The 18,758-nt window shown below is 37.4% G+C and overlaps 2 protein-coding genes across 4 annotated transcripts; one reads left to right on the forward strand and one right to left on the reverse strand.

Annotated features, from left to right (window-relative positions):
• Positions 1 to 166: 166 nt before the first annotated feature.
• LOC137947990 (uncharacterized) lies at positions 167 to 14,903 on the reverse strand. Of its 3 annotated transcripts, XM_068793871.1 has the most exons (18): positions 14,492 to 14,903; positions 11,965 to 12,201; positions 11,204 to 11,267; positions 10,850 to 10,976; positions 10,612 to 10,756; positions 5,151 to 5,408; positions 4,820 to 4,904; positions 4,122 to 4,224; positions 3,718 to 3,843; positions 3,525 to 3,638; positions 3,259 to 3,377; positions 2,774 to 2,861; positions 2,505 to 2,597; positions 2,254 to 2,343; positions 1,973 to 2,092; positions 1,786 to 1,877; positions 1,017 to 1,074; positions 167 to 372 (listed from the first exon to the last, which is right to left on the reverse strand). In XM_068793871.1, the coding sequence occupies exons 1-18, from the start codon at positions 14,676 to 14,678 to the stop codon at positions 316 to 318; spliced, it is 2,163 nt and encodes a 720-aa protein (XP_068649972.1). In that variant the 5' UTR covers positions 14,679 to 14,903; the 3' UTR covers positions 167 to 315. The 3 variants fall into 3 exon arrangements, with proteins under 3 accessions (XP_068649972.1, XP_068649973.1, XP_068649974.1); XM_068793872.1 differs by lacking the exon at positions 1,017 to 1,074; XM_068793873.1 differs by lacking the exons at positions 167 to 372; positions 1,017 to 1,074 and adding an exon at positions 1,088 to 1,363.
• An 878-nt stretch (positions 14,904 to 15,781) lies between these two features.
• On the forward strand, positions 15,782 to 18,689 carry LOC137947947 (acireductone dioxygenase 3-like). Its single transcript, XM_068793819.1, has 7 exons — positions 15,782 to 15,842; positions 16,771 to 16,882; positions 17,115 to 17,209; positions 17,336 to 17,450; positions 18,065 to 18,189; positions 18,312 to 18,382; positions 18,476 to 18,689. The coding sequence occupies exons 1-7, from the start codon at positions 15,840 to 15,842 to the stop codon at positions 18,537 to 18,539; spliced, it is 585 nt and encodes a 194-aa protein (XP_068649920.1). The 5' UTR covers positions 15,782 to 15,839; the 3' UTR covers positions 18,540 to 18,689.
• The last annotated feature ends 69 nt before the right edge of the window (positions 18,690 to 18,758 follow it).

Raw genomic sequence — 18,758 nt, forward strand, 5'->3', positions numbered from 1 at the left:
GGTATTTGCACAGCATTCGTTAACCTGCAATTGTATCTCGCTATGATCCTGAGTCTCAAATCATAGTAGGATAAGCATTCAAAAAAATTGCTACAACAACCGATGCATTTTTTTTTTTTTTTTTATGAAAACTTGTAACATTTATTGAATATACTAAATTCTCTATTCATTTACCAATGTGGGAATTTTTGTGTGCAAATTATTGGCCTCTGTAATATTAACATAAAGAATGAGAAGAATACTCTCTACTATTTTTATGTACACATCAATCAAGCGATATCTTGATTCCACAGGGTGAGAAAAGCAGCCATCGACCTACACTGGTAATTCATCTGCCTGGTATGCATCGGCTGTCTCCTCAGCATTAGCATTCTACTCAAGAACAAGTCAACGATGAGCAATTCATTCAAAGCCGGACAATATTATATCATCATAATAACAATGTCTTTAGAAGACTATGGAATGAAAACCGAAAAAAGTAAACAATTTGTGTATCATAAAACCGAAGACAACAAGGTAGGCAAGACGAGAGGGATAAGAAAGAAAAGAGGAATGGCCCTAGGTGCTTCAATCTTTATATAAACTATTTAGTAAGATGGCAGTTTCACAAGTGTGAACTGACCCTGAAAGAAATCAGATCTAAATCATGGCTTTAAGGGCTAATTGCATGACCAGGCTTTTACAATATGCTAAGTTAATATGTGAATGACACACATTTCCAAGTAAATTGTGGCCCTAGGTCATTATCAGTAAATTATTAATTTATACTTTCCATTTCCAAAAAAAAAAAAAAAAACAAACTAAGACAATAGATCAATCAAATTGGCTGCCACAAATCCACTCCACCTATCTCTGATGTAAGCATCAAAACCAATAATCAAGAGTAGCAATATCTTGGTCATAGCTTATTGTTTTGAGGTAAGAGAAGAACAAAATAGTAAACACATTAAGGTCCTCTGAATAAATAAATACTGAGAAAGTAGTTCAAGAAACATTATGCCAGAAACAGTACTTACTTGCATCGGAACATCAATAGGGAACAAATTAATGGCAGCTGGGTTGAAAGTGAAACCACTAAACGAAGGCACATGGCAGATAACATGGAGTTAGCAAACGATAACTGAGGGTTGAACATGTAACAAAAAACGCAGACCATTCTCCTGCCTTGTCATGGCAGGAAGAAAACATAGAGCATGAAGGGATAATAAAAGTAGCATTGATCCCCCAACAATTTCTCTGTGCTAGAGATCCCCTAAATGGGCATCTCGGGTGATCGTTCCACTGACATAACCCCGGACATTGAATATCTACAGGCTGGCTCGTCTAGACCAAGAAGAGGAGCCTCTGCTTCCTCTAGCTAGTCCTGCTTGAAAAAAACCTGAACCCTTTGAGAGGACACATAAACTTGGCAAGAGAGAGGTCTTCAGTGACCATCATTCTGAATAAACCACTTAAAGTTACATTTATCATCCTTAATTGTTACCTCACAGGCCAACATACATGATTTGGAATGCAAGTTTCAGTCAACATTGATTTTGAACTCTGGTAAGGGATTGGGCAATCAAAGGTCACCAACCAGATTAAGGTTTATGAAGTGGACAATATGCAACAGTAATGTACATCAGGTAGGACAATTTGTAAAGTGGTAGTTTCTTATACAGGCCACATTCTGGTCTCTAGAATTCCTAAAGAATCTCTAGTTCTTAAACATATCGTGGTTTACTCTATTCTTTCTTTCTCAGCCAGTAACTAAAAAATAAATAAATAAATAAAATGATAAACTACCTCTGAGATAGAACTAGCTGCCACACATATGGGATAAAGAACTCCTCAGGGTGATTCTCTTGCTCGTATGTGAATTTTAATTGAGTAAACATCTGTTCAAATTCAAAATTGTATGCATAAGAACATATATCATCTCCAATCTCTTAGCTAGAAATATTGTGCATCAATGTTCTATAAAGAATTTCACCTTCATCCCTTCTCCACGCCAAGATCTACAAGTAGTGATTATGACTTGCAGAACTTTCTCAACTGACCATTCCCCATCCATCCGCTGTGCATCCATTCGACTATTGAAGAAGTCCAGAACCTAAATGTGTCAAGTGTTTATGAGGTAAGCACAAAGGAAAATTCGTTTAGCCAAACCAAACATAGATGATACAAGTCTTACAATAAGAAAAGGAAGACAGGACATCTCCCCCCGCCGCATTCAGATATAATCACCAGAATTCCTCAAGAAAACAAACATACCGTATAAATATTTTCAAGCAGTTCATTAAAGCGTGGATGGGTCTTGAAAGGTTGAAAAACCTCCTGTCGGTGCATTATCGCATATATGACCTGTTACCATGCCAACAAAGTTAGAAGGATAACTGGGTGATTTTTATGCGAAATACTCCAGCATCTTTTCCATTCTTTTAACCTTTTGTTACATACTCACTCAGTCTAAAATAAATGAAGAAGCAGATAAATAAGGAACAAAAAGAGCAAGGAACTTTTACCTCAGGATTCCTTGGTAGTGCATATGTAAGGATTGCATTTATTATTTCAAGTACAATCCGTAAGAAATCAGTATAAATGTGTAGCTCAGTGGACTGCAATGAACACAAATTTCTTTTTATCAGAAAAGAGATAAAATAAAACTATATAGAAGCCTCTCGCTTTGCACCATCAAATTCAATCAATTTAAATATTCATAAAAGTGAATATATCCAGAATAGTCACTAAAAAAAAAAAAAAAACTCAATAAATGAATATTATAGTGAAATACCGTATCTTCTGCCATACTTTCTCCTTCCAAGGAAGTCACTTTCCATTTATGAACTTTATCGTTTCTTAGCTCTGCTAATTTGGTATACCTGGCAGGAAGATTACAGAACATCAACATCAAGCAAGAGCACTTGCTCACATTAAAAAGGTGTAACTACTCGCAAATCTGAAATTTCACTAAACACTCATCTGCTGCTGCAATAACTTGCCATACAATAAGCAAGAAAAGTTAATAACAAGAAGTTTTGTGCAGTGAGACATACAGTAAAGACAGAGAAAGTATATTATTTCCTTGTGATAGTCCAAGGTTTCCTTTTTTTTTTCAAAATAAACTTTAATATATTAAAAAACACTTTGGAGAAACAAAGTCCCATATGAAGAATAAAGAGACACAACACCTCCTTCAGGGAAAACAAAGCCCAGATAGATAGAGAGAGAGAGAGACAGAGAGAGAGAGAGAGAGAGACAGAGAGAGGGAGCACATACTTCCGCGATAGCATGTCGAAAAGGCTAACCAGCCTCTGTGATGCATATGCACTCAACCTATGGACATGTGGTGCCATATTTGCCAAAGTTGCGAGGCAGTTGGTATGCAGGTAAACATCCTGAAAATATTTTAATATTTCACGAGGATGTTATACATGTACAAGAGTCTCAGAAGAAGTGGCTAAAAAGACTTATTGACTGTAAGGCATAAGAACGCTGCAGATGTATTAGAGAATCAATGATCAGTTAGATGCAGTAAGGCATACCCTCAACTTGGATAGATTGTATTTCACTGTTCTTATAAGTATCACAACCATGAGGGAACCAAGGGAAGTATTGTGGAGAAGGCGCTCTTGGTACCATGGAACACTGGGCAGAATCTGTTAACTAACCACATTAAGTTATGGAAATAATAATCAATCCAGTAATTAAGGAGTTCCAAGCTATGAGAAAAATTACCAATTTATGTATGCTCGCATTGAAGGATGAATCCTGACTGAGTATCAAGAGTATAATCAACAGCATATAAATTTGGTTAGCCGTCCTCTTAGAAGCATTGTAAAGCATTTCGAGGACAGGCATCAACTGTCATTTCCCATAAATAACAACATATCATGTTACTACATCTTTTTTGACAAATAAAAATCAAACAGCATTATAAATGCATTCCCAGCCCAGGCATCACCTGTCAATACCCATAAATGACAACATTTCATGTTACTAGATCTTCTATGATTATTTAGAGTCAAATAAGAGGTAATAAAACGTCATACACTAGTTTGGAGCAAGAATGTTAACCACAAAACTTAAAGAACAACTAAAATGATTAATGGAGGGTGACAGGAAGAGAGTAGAGTAGGTACCAATGTGTCCAAGTCAGTCCGCACCAAAACATACTCCAGAAAATCTGAGTTCCCATGCAACAAAGAGTAGAGCAGAAGGATAGAACTTTCATCATTCAAGCACCTGCAGAGTCAAAAGTCATGAATTGGACACTAAGACAAAAGGATTGTCAAATAAAGGAAGTGATTCTAGCTAACCAGTGGAAAAGGTACAAACAGAAAAAAGATCCATAAACCTGTAACAAAAATTGCTTAAGCTAGTATCCCTCAGCATTTTATGAAGTCTTAATCTTTATCAAGAAAGTTAAAATGACTATGTATGCAATTAAGGATATATGTGACAAACAACAAAGAGACAACAATTTTTTTTTCTTTTCTTAAAGAAGAGCACAGAATTAGAAGAAGTAAATTGATGGAAAAGATATCATGCACAGGCAAAAAATTTGAGATCTATTCAATTAGTAAAATCTGGAAAAACACCATAAAAGCAATATTATGAAATTGATATACTACTTCTAGAACATTTCAAAAAAAAAACTCTACTTCTGAAATCTATCAGACAAGCAGCAAGGAACTACACATTATGGATACAGAACTCAAATCAGTGTGAAACAACAGTGGAGCAACTGGGAGAACTGCAGAAAACACAGCAACATAGAGAAAAATGAAAATTTTGCAAGTTAATTTGTAATTAAATAGAGACAGAAATAAGGACTTACATCCCAAGTGCATCAAATAAAGAAGCAAACGGCAATCTGACAAGTGGCCCAGTGCATGCATTCCCTTCTATATCCACCCGATCAACTGCAACCCAGGGATCAATATATAACTTATTTTATTTTTGAATAATAAAAGATTTCATTAGAAATCATTTAAAAAAAAGATTTCATTATAAAGAAAATAGGGATACAGAGGCCCAATCTGAGCTGACAAACAAATGAATGTAAATATTTTTTTATTTTATGAAAGGATGAAAAAAATGAATGTAAATATGTAACTGCATAGTAGTAGAAAAAGAACAACCATCCCATGAGAAGAGAGAGAGCATACATTCAATGTCTCTGGCATTCTCCAAGGCTGTGCAATAAGGATTAACAGCAAAATTTGAATTTTCTTTCAGATGAGGATTGAGGTCAGCATCATTCTCACTTTTGTTTTCCATGGGCTCTTCTAGCAGCACACACTTTCGGTAGTGAATTAAAACAAGCAAAACAAGTAAGCTTTTGTCTGCTAGAGGGCTTCTTGTTCCTTCACCACTTGAGCTGACTAGATAGTTGAAAGTGTAATATGGCAACAGCACAAAATTTGCTGCATGACCCAACACAAATCACAATTTATGAGCAACTTCAAGCTCAAAAACAGGAGACCAAATACAAGTTGAAGTTTAAGTTAAAGCCACTTTTACATGCAGCATAATACTGTTGAAGAAAATAAAAAAGCTGCCCAATGTTTCTGCCTTTATTAAGTTTTTAGAATTGACTGATGATCCAGAACTAGCAGATAAAATTTTGATTATTTGCTCTCGCTCGCTTCTTCTATTTCCTTTGGATCCTTGATATTAGTTTCAGCTTATTTTGCCAATGGATGTTGAAAGATAAAATACAAGAATAACAATACTAAAAATGAGCCTAGATCCATACGCAAAAGACAAGCTACTTAAACTTACAAATGTTAAGTTGTGGAGCCTAATCAATGCCCTACGCTGAGTCGGTATGCGGATCGACCTTCGCGGTAAGGTCGTCGTGGGGGTTGGAAGATTTGATGATGAAATTCGTGCTTTAATTCTTTTGGTGTCTCTACCAAATTGTTGGGAGCCTGTGAGGGTTGCGGTCAGCAACTCTGTAGGCAACGGGAAGTTGATTTTTAATGATGTTCGAGATACCATTCTTGCAGAGGAAATTTGTAGAAAGGACTCTGGAGAATCGTCAACACCTAATTCTGCCCTAAGTATCGATACTAGGGGTAAGAACTTCGCGAGGAATTCCAACAAGGGAAACGGTAGAGGAAAGTCAAGGAATGGAAGAAGCAAGTCCAAATTCGGAAGGAATGTGGAGTGTTGGAATTGTGGCAAGTCTGGTCACATAAAGAAGAACTGCAGAGCACCGAAGAAGGATGAAAAGAAAAACGATGCTGCAAATGCGGTGACTGGAGAAGTACAAGATGTTTTACTCTTGTCGGTTGATAGCCCTATTGACTCTTGGGTGTTAGATTCAAGAGCTTCTTTTCACACCACCGCACACCGTGGGATAATGGAGAATTATGTTGCTGGAGATCACAGGAAGGTGTATCTTGTTGACGGAGAACCTTTGGATATTGTCGGTATTGGTAATGTCAGTTTGAGGATGTCAAACGGGTCAGTGTGAAAAATTCACAAGGTGAGACATGTACCAAAATTGATGCGTAATCTGATCTCAGTAGTGATGAAGGTCATAATGTAACTTTCAATGGTGTTGCTTGGAAAGTAACTAAGGGAGCCATGAATGTTGCATGAGGAGTTAAAACTGAAACTCTTTACATCACTTCCAGTTGCAGAGACATGGTTGCAGTTGTTGATGCTGTTACTGATTTTGATTTGTGGCATTATAGGCTCGGTCACATGAGTGAGAATAGAATGAAAATGCTTCAATCCAAAGGGAAGCTACTAGGGTAGAAAACTGTAAACAACAGTTTGTGTGAAGGCTGTATTTTCGGCAATTAGAAAAGGCTTAGCTTTTCTAAGGTTGGAAAGTAGAAAAAGACAGCAAAATTGGAGTTGGTTCACACTGAGTGGGGGCCTTCAACTGTTACCTCCCTTGGTGATTCTAACTACTATGTGACATTTATTGATGATGCAAGTAGAAAGGTATGGGTTTATTTTCTGAAAAAGAAATCAGATATCTTTGATACCTTTAAGAGATGGAGAACAATGGTTGAGAATGAGACAGATTTGAAAGTGAAGTATTTGCAGTCAGATAATGGGGGAGAATACATAGATGATGATTTCAAGCGGTACTGTGTTGATAAGGGAATCAAGATGAAGAAGACCATTCCTGAAAAACCTCAACAGAATGGTGTAGTTGAAAGGATGAACAAACCTTGAACGAGCATGCTAGGAGCATGAGATTACATGCGGGATTGCCAAAGATGTTCTGGTCTGAGGCTATTAGCACCGCTGCCTATTTGATCAACAGAGGTCTGGATCGACAAAGAGGTAAACCTTTCTTTCTTGAAAGTTTTTTGTCGTGTTTCTTATATTCACATTGATTCTGTTGCTAGAAGTAAACTTGAAGCTAAATCTAAATTATGTTTCTTTATTGGCTATGGTGATACCGAGTTGGGTTATCGCTTTTGGGATGACCAAAGTCGTAAGGTGATCAGGAGCAAGGATGTGATCTTCAATGAAGGTGCCCTGTATAAAGACAGGTTGAGAACAAAGTCTGAGAGCACAAGCGATGAAGCCAAGAGTAATTCAGTTGAGAGATCTTCTAGTTATTGAGATGGAGAATATCGCTCAGGAAGACCAAGAAAACATACCCCAAGAAATAAATCAGGACATTCTTATGACTGAACTCAAGAGATCTGCCAAAACTAGTTGACCACCACAGAGGTACTCCCCTGCATTGAGTTATATTTTAATGACTGATAAAGGTGAACCAGAGAGTTATGAGGAAGCCGTGCAAGTTGATGAATCAACCAAGTGAGAGTTGGCCATGAAGGACAAGATGGATTCACTATTATCCAATTAGATATGGTAGCTGACCGAGTTACCAAAAGGGAAGAAGGCCTTGCAGAATAAATGGGTGTAACGAATAAAGATGGACATGATGGCAACAAGTGGTACAAGGCAAGACTGGTGGTAAAAAGCTTTCAATAAAAAGAAGGCATTGACTACAGTGAGATTTTCTCACCAGTAGTGAAATTGACTACTATTAGAAGAGTGCTTGGACTAGTGGTAAATAAAGACTTGCATTTAGAGCTGTTGGATGTAAAGACAACCTTTCTTCATAGTGATTTGGAGGAAAAAATTTACATGATACAGCCATAGGGTTTCAAAGCACAAGGAAAGGAAAAAATGGTGTGCATAACTTTAAAAGAGTTTGTATGGTCTTAAACTAGCTCCAAGACAGGTTTCAAAGCACAAGGAAAGGAGAAAATGGTGTGCATAACTTTAAAAGAGTTTGTATGGTCTTAAACTAGCTCCAAGACAGTGGTATAAGAAGTTTGACACCTTCATGAGTAGTAATGGTTTCTTGAGGTGTTAGGCAGATCATTGTTGTTATGTGAAGAAGCTTGATGACTCTTATATCATTCTACTACTATATGTTGATGGCATGTTGATAGCAGGTGCTTGCAAACAAGAAATAGAAAAGTAGAAAAGGGAGTTGTCCAAAAAGTTTGCAAAGAATGATTTGGGTGCTGCAAAACAAATTCTTGGGATGAGGATTACTTGGGACAGTGATGTCTTGAAACTGTCACAAGAAGAATATGTGAAGAAGGCGTTGAGCAGATTCAACATGAATTATGCAAAACGAGTAAGTACTCCTTTGACTAGTCAATTTAGGCTATCTAAGGAGCAGTCACCTTCTATAGAGCAGGAGCGAGCCAACATGGCTAATGTGCCTTATGCTTTTGCTATTAGTAGTCTCATGTATGTCATGGTGTGCACTAGACCAGACATAACTCATGCAGTGGGAGTTGTGAGCAAATATATGAGTAATCAAGGTAAGCAACATTGGGATGCAGTGAAGTGGATTCTCAGGTATTTGAGAGGCACTGCAGACTCAGCCCTATGTTTCAGAAAGTCAGACTTGGGATTACAGGGTTATGTAGATGCTAACATGGCTGCAGACATTGATGATAGGAAGAGTACCACTGGATATGTATACACATTAAGTGGTACCGCAGTTAGTTGGGTCTCTAAGTGGCAGAAGATAGTTGTTCTTTCCACTACTGAGGTAGAATATGTTGATGTGACCAAAGCTAGCAAAGAGATGGTGGTTGCAGTCTTTCTGGGAAGAATTAGGTCTCAAGCATGGGAAGAATGTGTTGTATTGTGACAGTCAAAGTGCTATTCATTTAGCAAAGAATCCCTTTTATCATGCCAAAACAAAGCATATATAGGTGTGTTATCACTTCATCAAATCGGATCGGGAGGATGGAGTCTTAGCACTTGAGAAGATAGAAGGAAGTCAGAATCCGGCTGATATGTTCACAAAGACCATTACGATTAAGAAATTGAAGCTATGAGCAACTTCAGTTGGACTTTTATGTAAGGATTGAGAAGTTGTTGCCGCTGCAGAGCTATTGATGATGGATTAGTCTCCAAGTGGGAGATTGTTAAGTTGTGGAGCTTAATCAACGCCTTCCACTGAGTCGGTATGCGGATCAACCTTCGCGGTAAGGTCATTGTGGGGGCGGAGCCCCCGCTCCGGTCCACGATATATTAACTGTTGTTTCATTAAGGGCAGTTTTGGAATTTTACTCTTGTAAAGCGGGTGCCCTATTTTTCTCCTTATATTGGGGGGGCGCCGCTATTAGGGTTTCATCATTGATCATCACCGAGGTGTTGGAGTTGCAGCCCGAGAGAGATTAGAGAAAACACTTGTAAGTGTGTGCGAATTCTCTTGTAAACTATTTCATCTTTATAGTGGATTACTGTAGCGGTGGAAAACAGGACGTAGTCTCACTTTGAAACTACAAATCTTGTTGTTTGTTTTCGTGCTTGCTTTTTCTTTCTTCCGCGATTATTTTTATTGCTCTCGTTAGTTTGGAATTAGGGCGTTTAATTCCTAACAAGAAACCCACATCATTCCAAGCAATTTAAATGTGAGACTATTTTTAATCCTCTCCCTCACGTATGGCAGTCTTTGTGACTCCTACACATGGACAATATTTGGGTGCAGAGTGCTTCAAAATGCTCTAGTAGCATGTTAAGTTGAACTCAGATCCATTCCAACATGACTAGCTAGGAGACCTATTGTTTTAATGTATAACCCAACAATCCCGAGCTATTTCAGATGTCACACTATTCTTAAAAAAATGAAACATAGTCAAACTAGGAACTCATTATTACTGAGAAGAAAATGATCTTGTCTGAATACTAGAAAGAACCTTTCTATAATCTGGTATAAGATCAAGCAAAAGGAAAAATGTGGAACATTTTTCTTAAAAGGCGAATTTTATTCACTGCCAAAGACAAAGAACAAAATTACAAATTACAACTTAAAGGAGACAACTAAACATTTCCTCCTACCAGAAACAACACAAGGTACACACAAAAACCAAATAATAATTGTGTAATAATTGTGTATCTCCTTTCAACATGAAATGAAAGCATTTTTTTAATCACAAAGATAGAAGCAATTTCTTTGATTTCAGAGGTATGAAAGAGAGAGAGAGAGAGAGGGAATCTATACAAAAATGAGTTCGACTTTCGAGGACCATAAAAGTCATACTGCCAGCATACACACACACAAGCACAGTAAAACTGCATTCAAAGAGCTGATGAGCTTTAAAGAAGGAAACACCATACCAGCAACGGAACCCACTTTTTGTAAAACACCAGACTGTCTTCCTTCAGAAAAAACAGGTTGTAATGCACCATTTAGAGGAACCCGAGGTCGAGTGATATAATTAAGCAGCAGTCTCCGAACAACAGAACTAACCAGTGCACTTTCCTGACAAAAGAGAAACCCCACTGAGAAACCATCACTAACATAAAACATTCATAATATTGACACTTGGAAGCCAGAGGTATCCTTGCTGATCACCTGAACCATGGCTGCATCTATAAATGGATGCACATCTCCTAGGCTTGGAGATGAACCACAAAGTTGAGTTGAAAGAGCCACAATCATGAAGTTCAGCAGTTCATGGTGGAGTAGGTACGTGTGCGGACTAGCAACAAACATTTAAATAATTTTAGGCACATCACACCATTCACCTCTCAAATACATGCACAACTACTTTGTGAGCTACTCCTCTTGCTCAATCTAAACTTCAAAACTTGGTCAGAGTATATTTGGACGGGATGATTTAAACTACTTTAAAAACAAGTATATCACAGCATGAATAGCTTTTTTCATTCTTTGTCATTGATATAGACATCAGAAAGAAATCCTTACCTCAAATCTGAAGTGCCAATATAATTAAGTACACCATGCATAACAAGACTCACAATGTTTTGATCTACATCAAACAGAAAAAGTAGTTAAGACCTTTGAGACATTACGCTAAAATACTAGAATGTAAAATCTTACAAAGTCAAGCTCTGAGAAGCCTACATCAATGAAAAAAGATAAAGTGCAAACACATTAACATGAACTGGATGCCTAAATTAATGAAAAGATAAAGAACACAAACAAAGTAAGATGAAAGTGAGACATAGTGAAAAATATGACTTTGTTAGATTGAGAGACATATGTGGAGCCAATATTGCAAAGACCACTGCTTCACGCCACTACCTTGCACCCATCACTTTTGAGTGAAAAATAAATAAATAAATAAACCATGAAGTTCTGTGAATTTCTCAATGTATCTTTCAGGAAGGATGTGTAAATCATGTTCCATAAATCCACTCACAATAGACTGTTTATTCCTTTTATTGTAGGGAAATAGAAGAGAAGGATTGGAACGATATTAGCATCAAAAGGACAAATCAAAATCAGTTCAAGCTGTTGTTAGAACAATATTAGCATCAAAAGGACAAATCAAAATCAGTTCAAGCTGTTGAAATAAAATCTATACAAGCTAAAACACCAGATTAGATGATTCTAGATACATGGATGCAAACCAACAACAACCTTACAACAAAATGGAGATAAAACAACAAACTAGTAGAATAAGCAAACACTTATGATAAAATGCTAAGAAGAGAAATCATTACCCTTGTGATCATTATGTGTGCTTTCACCTTCATCAAGATAGAGATATAATTCTTCAAAGTTATCACTTTTAGAGTTTTCAGTCAGGTACTTCAGAAATATGGACGATATATATGCAGCATTGATAACTTTCACATGAACTGCTGATGGTCCAGCTGAAGCTGATGCAGACTCTTGCAAACATGATACCATATGGATCAATATCTTCGCAAGATGCCTCGTTTGATAGTTGTTCTGTGCTGCAAAAGCATAACAGAAAGAAATCAAATGATCACATATCTCATACTTCATTAAACAAAAACATAGAGCAACAAATTCAACTAAAAATAGAATTTATGTTTTCAACTGTATTTTTTAAATGGTCAATTGAAGTTTTCATGAAAATCATATTAATTTTTTTTGCAGTATATTCTATTGAATGTTTCACGAATGTAAATGCAAATGGTCTATTGTTTGTTTAGATGTTCTCTTTCCTTTCAAAACCACCTCCACCAGGTCTTTGGAAGACATAGCACTAAGTTACTTCAGTGGAGACGCAAAGATCTTGGATCTTGTCATATAAAATAGAAAAACACAAAAAGAAAAATAAATGTTGGATCTCTTTACGAACTTCTATAAACTATTATGGCCAACAATTGCCAGATACACCCCACTAAATAACTTCCTTGAGACACCTATTATAAGAAGGAAGCTTATTGTGAAGCTTGGAGGGTTCAGCTCTACCTATCCAAGAGGCACAATGAAATTAGGGGCCCAAGAAGAGAAACTAGCTAGATGAATGCAGGTTGAAGTTAAAAATAAAAAATAAAAGATGTCCAGACATAAACCAACAATCTGACTTAAGATTGAAGAATATACACACAAGGGCTCTAGAAAACAAATAGAGGCAGCATAGAAAACACAATAGGCTTAGGGAGCTTCTGATACCTTGTTAAAGTTGGGTCAGTTCCTCCAACATAGCTAAGCAAAAATTATGAGACCTCTTCCAAAGTAATAAAAATACGCTCTTTTCAGCCCAAACTAATGTAAAATTATCTTCCCATGCACCACCACTTTCACTATTAGGCAATTAGCCTAAAAGATGGAGCACATGTACCACTATAGAGTAGTGAACTTTTAACCACCAACAAACACATTCTCATTTAGTACACACATTGCACTGTGGATATATTTAGAGGCTTAAGGCCAGATTACAAAGTTTCTAACCCGCAGAGAAGATTTGCATCATCTACAATTAACACGTCAAAACCATCCCTACATACCTCCCTCTCATCTGCTTATATATTGGAGGTTTCAACTTACTCCTTAGTGTTCCCTAACAAGTTCAATTCCTAATTCACTTTCCTCATTTTGATAGTCATCTATCTTCAATTGTACCACATTTACCTTCTAAAACTATTGCTTCTTTATCTCCCCTCCTTTAGGTTATTCAAAAAAATATATATTGCTCCATAAAATATGGATAACAATTATGTTGTAGATTCCTTTCTCATTATACTTGTCACAACTTCAACCATCCAACATTTATTCTGAGAGTTGCATCCTTTCCCCTTCCCTTTGACTGCTCATCAGGCCTATATACCAAAACAACTCAGTTTCTCTTACAGTTCTGCCTGATCTGTAAAGAATCCTCAATATCTTATATTTGTTCACCTAAGTAGCCGCTCATGTATGCAATCTGTGATCGAATAACTTGGAAGTCCTTGAATTCTAAAGGTGGCTTCCATACAACTACCTTTCTATTTACACAATCTACGAAAATGTTAATTAACACTGTATCATATTTTATGTTTTTGCTTTCCTTATGCATGGAGGTAATTTTGTTAAATACAGAAAAACAAATACAGCAGAAATCCACATCAGTCAGTTGAACAAGGGGACAAAAGTACAAGATAAGGACACAAAGGGGATGATCGTGTTTAACAGGGGATGGGCAATCAGACCCTTCCAATTCTACTTTGTGGACAAGGAAGTGAGACCAGAGGATAAACATCAGAAAGCTAACTCCAGTGCGAGCAATAAGCTGATCCATGATAAGTATAAAAAGATACGGGTCTGAACCTGGTCTTTCGTGTAAGTTTAGGATCATGGCAAATGGACATGTTACTGTCCGTTTCCTTCGTATAGGATCGCTTCTGATAATTTTCCGTTTTCACTTCCTTTTATAATTCCCATAAATCTATTTTAATTTGTTCCAATTCTTATCGAATGCCGTAGGAGCTAAAAACCCATCGGAAAACCTCCTGCAGACGCTGCAAGAACCGTCAGAGCGACGGTACTAGGTACCTTAAAAAACAACCACACCGAAAAGATCTCAATTTTAGTTCAAATTCCATTTCTTTACCATTCTGCGCAACTGAAAATTTTCGCATAATTGATCAAAATTTCCTCGACGGAATTCCAAAAAATAAAACTAAATGCCGATCATTTAAAGAATCAACCAAGCAGAAGTCCACCACGCTACAGATGGAAACAACTCAAGATCAATTAAAACATCAGAACAAACATTTTTTTAAAACAAAATCATACCAAAAATCTGGCACGCCTCAACCACTCGATGCTGGGGCCATTGGAGGGTGAGGGGAAGCTCCAGCAGTTTTTGCCAAAATTCAGACGAGAGAGGATACGACGTGTCCCCGACGAAGACTCCGATGAGATACTCGGCCGTTTCCTGTGGCCGCGCGCTTCTCCGTGGCGTCGAAGGCACGGCCCCCATTGGATACGCTTAAACAGACAGAACCTCTAAACCAAGTCACTCCTATCCCCGCTCCCAACACAAACAAGAAAACCTGCCGACATCGAAATCCGCAGCCTCCAGAAATCCCCACCCGGAACCAGAAACTCAACACGATCAATTAAACAGAATCACAGATCTGACTGAGAGAACAAAAAGAAGTAGACTAGCGAAATGGACAGCCAAAGCGAGCGGAGGAAGCTTGGAGACGAAGTGAAGGAGAAGAAGGTGAAGAGAGTCGAAAGAGACCTGGAAGAGAAACAAGGATTTTCGCGTTTGGATCGTGAAATGACGGAATAACCCCCCGGAAGGTAGAGAGCAGGCGACAGAAAACAGCGGAACAAGCCCGTGGTTTGGGAAAATTTGAGGGGCGTTTTCGAGATAATGGAGTAATCGTCGCTGTATTTTAATGACCTGCGTGTGTCCCTTGCAATTACTCGCAGCGGGTCTATTCTGACGCGTTGTTTTGTCGCTTTTAGGGAGGCATAAACTTAGCGCTGGTGAGAGAAAGGATCCATTTGAAAGCACGAGGCCCTCCTGGCCCCACCTGATCTAAGCCGCCTATTTATTTGCACCTGATTTTTCTGCTTTAAAAATCACTTTATTGACAAGAATACCATTTATTTTATTTTAAAATAATATTATTATTTTTATTAAAAATAACAAAAAAAGGAAAATATTAAATAAATATAATGACAAATATATGGGATAATATATGTGGACACTCATCACCCCCGGTCAAACCATGACCCACGCTTTATTTTTTGGGTTTGACCGACTCGGCCCGAACCAGACCGAACCTCCTTCCAGAGTCTTCCTGCACATGCGGCGCCAACAGAAATTGGACTGAAAATTTTAATTCGGAGATTCTCTTATTCGCCATTATCAGAACAGAAATAAATAAAAGCCGTTTCTTTCAATTTTATTGCCTATAATAACCCTGATTTATTTCCTTAACTGTCCACGTACATGGTACCTGTCTCGGTTTTTATTCCCAACAAAGGCTAATTTGGTCTTTTCATCCTTTTTTGGCTGACCATGTTTCTCTTATAAGGAGGGGCGCTTGTTCCCTTTCCACATACCGTGGCCGCAGAGTTCGCAGGCGAAATTCAGCGCGAAGAGTGAGAGGTGGTTGTCGCCGCTATGGTAAGACTTGTTTTTCTTGATTCTGTTTCATACAGACTTTATATGGAGGTATTCTCTTTTCATCCTGGATTAGATGAAGTTCAGTTCTTTGAAGCGGATTCTGTCCAGAATAATCTATATGATACGGTGTTTTTTTTTTTTTGGTTAATACTTTAATATATCGACAATATTGTGTTCGTAATCGTGAAGTATTTTGTAAAATTACGGTTGAGCAGCTATTGAATCGTTGAATTGGGATTGAGCTTCTTGCCACTTTCTGTTTTTTTTTTTTTTAAGTCATCGTCGCTTATTTTTGCCGGAGTTAAAAGGAGTTTTTAGTTTGTAGGCATAATCTGATTAGTTAAGCCAGTAGTGAGTTCAGGAAAATAAGTTAGATTACCAGGATTAAATCATCTTTTAACGACGTCTTGTTGATACTTGGTAGTCTTGGTTTCATGCTCTCGTTTTCTTTTTTGACTCTTTATAATTTATCTATGAATATGATAATCTGAAAATTTTGATAGATGCTGCTTGTCGATAAAAACAATTTTTTTTTAGTTTTCCTGTTCATTTTTATCTATATCTTTAATGATAAGTACTGAAAATAGGAAGAATGATAGACTTGTGGTTAATTAGAAGTTGTATGTTTTTATATCCTTGACACCTGACAAATTGAGCATGAGTTAGAGCGTCATATTTATTGCTTTTGATGTGTTGCTCGTGTCTGTACTCGCATTTGTTGTTGGTCTGATGCATTTTTAGTTGAGTATGAGTATTATATTGATAGAGAGGTCATGCGTTTGCTATCCAATTATAGGGTTACCAAACACTGGTAATATTACAGACCAAGAGTTCTCTTATTCCTTATGCACACTTTATCAATGTTTTTTCATGCTTGAACACTGGTTAATGCATTGAGCTGGTTTTAATGGTATTCCTTTTCTCTCAGGGTGGCAAAGAGGAGGTCATCCAAGCCTGGTATATGGATGACAGTACAGAGGACCAAAGACTTCCGCATCATCGTGAGCCCAAGGAGTTTGTTTCCTTGGACAAACTTGATGGTACTGACATAGCAGGCATTGATTATTGATGATTAGCTTTTCACATAGGAACATTGAACATTATCCATCATTGATATTAAAGTATGTTAAGAAAAAACAGTAATATCATTGTACTATAAAAAAAGCGTCAGAAGGTTATCCATCAAAAGAGAGGTGGCCTCAGGAACTAACCTGCATTTCCCTAATTGTTAATTTTGATAATTTGCTGATAGCAGTTGTCTGCCTTATGCAGAGCTTGGAGTCCTAAGCTGGCATCTAGATGCAGATAACTATGAAACTGACAAGGAATTGAAGAAAATTCGCGAAGCTAGGGGTTACTCTTACATGGTTTGCAACTTTCTCACACCTGCCCTTTCTATTCCATCCACCCTGTCAAACACCAATTTACTGAAATGGAGTATTATCCAGGGATGAAGCCCTAGAATGATATGTTATCCTGATTTCCATGTACAGGACTTCTGTGATGTGTCCCGTGAAACGCTGCCAAATTATGAAGAGAAGATAAAGAACTTTTTTGAGGAGCATCTTCACACTGATGAGGAGATCCGTTACTGTGTTGCAGGAAGTGGTAAGCATAATGTTATCATAAATATTTTACGGGCAAAGTGCATTGATCATGTTGGATTTTAGCAACTCTGTCATATGAATCTGTATTCAACTGTTGCATGGCTAGTCCCCAACTTTAACACACTTGTAGTATCATCGATTGACATGAATGACAATGGCAAAGCTGACTTGGGCAACAGTTGGGATACGAATTTGAGGATGATGATTCAATGATCGACTATAAACAACAAAGATGTAGTTGGAATTAAGGCCTTGCTGATGATGGACTGAAAAGATACAATATTAGTTTTTTATTTTATTTATATGAATGTCATGAAAGAATGAGCTGTTTATAATTTCATGAGTTTACATGAATTGCATTATAGTTGGTTGGGGAATTTCAATTTGTGTGTGGATCTTCAACCTGCAGAGGTTATGTTATATTGATGTGCAGCATTTTGATAACTAGTCTCCATATTTACATATTTTGGTAATGTGGATTCGTCATAGATATGTCTTTTATTAGAAGAAACACAAGCAACCCTCAAACTTTTATCTGAAAAAGGTCAACACTTGAAGCACATCTAATAGACTTAGTGTTTTGGTTTGTGTCCCGATTGCCTTTTTCTGGTGTAGGATACTTTGATGTCAGGGACCGTGATGAAAAATGGATTCGCATCTGGGTGAAGAAAGGTGGAATGATTGTGTTACCTGCTGGAATCTATCATCGCTTTACGCTGGATACTGACAACTACATCAAGGTTGTTTTATTTTCTTAACCTTCAGCAGATGCTGCTAACTGGTTCTATACTTGCTGAAAGATGATTGAAGTGATATTTCGCAGAGATCACCACATGATATTAAGATTATAATAATGTTGCAGGCAATGCGTCTTTTTGTGGGAGATCCAGTTTGGACCCCTTATAACCGCCCTCATGATGAGCTTCCTGCTAGGTAATAGTGTGCTTTAATTCTCATCCTAGTTTATAATTTTGTGCTTGTTAGATATCTGAATTTATTCCGCTTTATTTTGTAATGCGCTTGCAGAAAGGAGTATATTGAATCTTTTGTAAAGAAGGGCGTTCAAGAACAGGCTATCGAGGCTCTTTAGATGAAATTTGCAGTATCTGTGGCTGGTTGATCCTTCAAACTGTTTGTGGTATTGGCTGAATAAGTGTGGTTTTTAATGTGGTTTGGAATGAACTATATCCTATAGAAAAAACATATATGAATAAAATCCCAGTTCTTATTCATGTGTTGACATCCATCTAATGGCTGGAATCTTGCCGTGCGCAAACCTGGAAAACTGGGATTTGATCTGCAAGAGAAA

The sequence above is a fragment of the Aristolochia californica genome, unplaced genomic scaffold (assembly GCF_029961685.1).
Source record: "Aristolochia californica isolate CCGP_79_NKW_82.1479 unplaced genomic scaffold, dmAriCali1.0.hap1 SCAF_13, whole genome shotgun sequence".
Classification (NCBI taxonomy): Eukaryota; Viridiplantae; Streptophyta; class Magnoliopsida; order Piperales; family Aristolochiaceae; genus Aristolochia; species Aristolochia californica.

What these genes read in the sequence shown, in the direction of transcription:
- LOC137947947 (XM_068793819.1), top strand. An exon ending in TTCCTTGGACAAACTTGATG is followed by an intron (nt 16,883 to 17,114) that starts GTACTGACATAG and finishes TGCCTTATGCAG; the next exon opens with AGCTTGGAGTCCTAAGCTGG. An exon ending in ATACTGACAACTACATCAAG is followed by an intron (nt 18,190 to 18,311) that starts GTTGTTTTATTT and finishes ATAATGTTGCAG; the next exon opens with GCAATGCGTCTTTTTGTGGG.
- LOC137947990 (XM_068793871.1), bottom strand. Translation starts at nt 14,678, where the DNA reads ATGGGGGCCGTGCCTTCGACGCCACGGAGAAGCGCGCGGCCACAGGAA. An exon ending in TAGATGCAGCCATGGTTCAG is followed by an intron (nt 10,757 to 10,849) that starts GTGATCAGCAAG and finishes CTCTTTTGTCAG; the next exon opens with GAAAGTGCACTGGTTAGTTC. An exon ending in GGCGTGGAGAAGGGATGAAG is followed by an intron (nt 1,878 to 1,972) that starts GTGAAATTCTTT and finishes GAATTTGAACAG; the next exon opens with ATGTTTACTCAATTAAAATT.